Source organism: Macrotis lagotis, chromosome 1 (genome assembly GCF_037893015.1).
Source record: "Macrotis lagotis isolate mMagLag1 chromosome 1, bilby.v1.9.chrom.fasta, whole genome shotgun sequence".
Classification (NCBI taxonomy): domain Eukaryota; kingdom Metazoa; phylum Chordata; class Mammalia; order Peramelemorphia; family Peramelidae; genus Macrotis; species Macrotis lagotis.
Genome location: NC_133658.1, coordinates 538,349,209 through 538,352,313, shown reverse-complemented (window position 1 = coordinate 538,352,313; position 3,105 = coordinate 538,349,209). Strand labels below are relative to the sequence as shown.

At 38.9% G+C, this 3,105-nt stretch overlaps 1 protein-coding gene across 1 annotated transcript; it reads left to right on the top strand.

The window, feature by feature from the left end:
• Positions 1-517: 517 nt before the first annotated feature.
• On the top strand, positions 518-2,822 carry LOC141505228 (uncharacterized). Its single transcript, XM_074210863.1, is given in 3 exon segments — positions 518-1,046; positions 1,079-1,471; positions 1,474-2,822. Coding segments are annotated over 3 exon segments (2,271 nt in total).
• The last annotated feature ends 283 nt before the right edge of the window (positions 2,823-3,105 follow it).

Here is a 3,105-nt window from a genome sequence, read left to right as displayed (position 1 = left end):
AACTCTCCCTTAAAACGTAAGCAGCTCCTCGGCCTCCCTCGTGGTCATTGTCATGCCCTGGAAGAGAAAAGAAAGACTCCTTGTCCCTCCCCTGTGCAGTTTGCAGAGGAGCCAGAAGGAATGGCCCCTGGGAGCTCCAGATCCCCACCTCAGGTGGTGACTTTCAAGCATGTGATTGTGGACTTCACCCCAGAGGAGTGGAACCTGTTGGATCATATCCAGAAAGAGCTGTACAGGGATGTCATGGTGGAGAATGCTCATAACATGCTCTCCCTGGGATTTCCAGTTCCCAGAGATTTGATCCACTACTTGGAGCAAGAGGGTCAGAGGACCTCCTGTCCAGCTGTTGGGATGATTGAGTGGACCAGGAAGAGACCTGAGGAAGTGAACGCAACCAGTCTGTTCTTATGATCACTCAGATTATATGAGGCTCTCAACCAAGAAAAAGATACAGATACCTGGTTTAAGGAGATGAGTAAAAAGCTGAAAAGGACCTTATGGAAAAACCATTCTCAATATGGTGAAAAGAGAGCTGGACTTGCTTCACGTGATAAAAATCCATGCTGGAGAGAAACAGGATTGTAATCAACATGTAAAGGCATTCAGACAGCATTCCACTGTTGCTAAAGAGAAGAAAATACAAACTGAAGACAAATCTCATGAGTGTCCGGAATGTGGTAAAGCTTTTAGGGACCACTATTCCCTTATTGTACATCACAGAATCCATAACAGAGAGAAAGCTCATGAATGTAATCAATGTGGAAAGACTTATAGATACAACTCCAGTCTTGCTAAACATCAGAGAATTCACACTGGAGAGAAAGCTTATGAAAGTAATCAGTGTGGAAAGACCTTCCATAGAAACTCTAGTCTTCATAAACATCAGAGAATTCATAGTGGAGAAAAACCTTTTGACTGTGATCAATGTGGAAAGACTTTCAGATACAGCAACAATCTTTCTGTACATAAGAAAATCCACACTGGAGAGAAACCTTATAAATGTAATCAATGTGGGAAAGCTTTCTCACGGAGGACCCATCTTACTGGTCATCTTAAAATCTTAAAATACATACCAAAGAGAAACCTCATGAGTGTCATGAATGTGGTAAGCGTTTTAGTGTGCACTCTTCCCTTATTAACCATAAAAGAATCCATAGTGGAGAGAAATCTTATGAATGTAATCAATGTGGAACAGCTTTCACAGATCAATCTAGTCTTACATATCATCAGAGAATCCACAGTGGAGAGAAACCTTATCAATGCAAGCAATGTGGAAAGTCTTTCACACTCAAGTCTAGTCTTAATCTACATCAGAGAATCCACACTGGGGAGAAACCTTATGAGTGTAATAAATGTGGAAAGACTTATAGATATAACTCCAGTCTTGCTAAACATCAGAGAATTCACACTGGAGAGAAACCTTTTGAATGTAATCAATGTGGAAAGGCTTTCCATAGAAAGTCTAGCCTTCATAAAATCAGAGAATTCATACTGGAGAAAAACCTTTTGAATGTAATCAATGTGGAAAGACTTTTAGATACAGCAACAGTATAGCAGTACATAAGAAAATTCACACTGGAGAGAAACCTTATAAATGTAATCAATGTGGAAAAGCTTTCTCACGGAAGGCCCATCTTACTGGTCATCATACAACCCACACGGAAGAGAAACCTCATGAGTGTCATGAATGTGGCAAGCGTTTTAGTGCACACTCTTCTCTTATGAAACATAAGAAAATTCACACTGGAGAGAAACCTTATGAATGTAATCAATGTGGAAAGACTTTCAGAAAGAGCTCCAATCTTTCTGTACATAAGAGAATCCAAACTGGAGAAAAACCTTATGAATGTAATCAGTGTGGAAAAGCTTTCTCACGGAGGTCCCATCTTACTGGTCATCATACAGTCCACACTGAAGAGAAACCTCGTGAGTGTCATGAATGTGGTAAACGTTTTAGTGTGCCCTCTTCCCTTATTAAGCATAAAAGAATCCACAGTGGAGAGAAACCTTATGAGTGTAATCAATGTGGACCAGCTTTCACAGATTGATCTAGTCTTACATATCATCAAAGAATCCACAGTGGAGAGAAACCTTATGAATGTAATCAGTGTGGAGTAGCTTTCACAGATCGATCTAGTCTTACATATCATCAGAGAATCCACAGTGGAGAGAAACCTTTTCAATGCAAGCAGTGTGGAAAGTCTTTCAGACTCAAGTCCAATCTCACTCTACATCAGAGAATTCACACTGGGGAGAAACCTTTTGAATGTAATGTATGTGGAAAGTGTTTCACAAGACATTCCCTTCTTACTCATCATCAGAGAACCCACACTGGAGAGAAACCTTATGAATGTAATCAATGTGGAAGAGCTTTCAGATGTAACTCTACTCTTATTCATCATCAGAGAATCCACACTGGAGAGAAACTTTATGAATGTAATCAATGCGGTAAGGCTTTCAACAGAAACTCCCATCTTCATCTACATCAGAGAAATCACAGTGGAGAGAAACCTTATGAATGTAATCATTGTGGAAAGATTTTCAGATATAGCAATAGTCTTGCTTTACATCAGAGAATCCACGCTGGAGAAAACCTCATGAATGTAATCAGTGTGGAAGGGCTTTCACACAGCGCTCAACTCTACTTAAGCATCAAAGAATCCACAAAGGGGGAAAAACTTCATGAATGTAATCAGTGTGGAAAACTTTTCACACAGCACTGCCTTCTTACTCATCATCATAGAATGCACACTGGAGAGAAACCTTATGAATATAATAAATGTGGAAATACTTTGAGACGTGGCTCCAAATTTGATTCATAGAAGCCATATTAGAGAGAAACCTTACGAATGTCTAGAATGTGAAACTTTTAATATACATTCTTCCCTTATGAGACATCAAAGAATCCATAATAAAAGAAAACCTCATTTATATGATCAATGTGGAAAATCAATTTGACAGTTACATCCCTTATTCATACTATCCAATTGATTTTTTTCTGGAATCCCAAGCTTTCTAGTTATTCTGTTATGCCATATAATTCAAATTTTTTATTTCTTCTTGGGATTTTTTCGATTTATGTTCTGATTCTTCTTTCACAACATG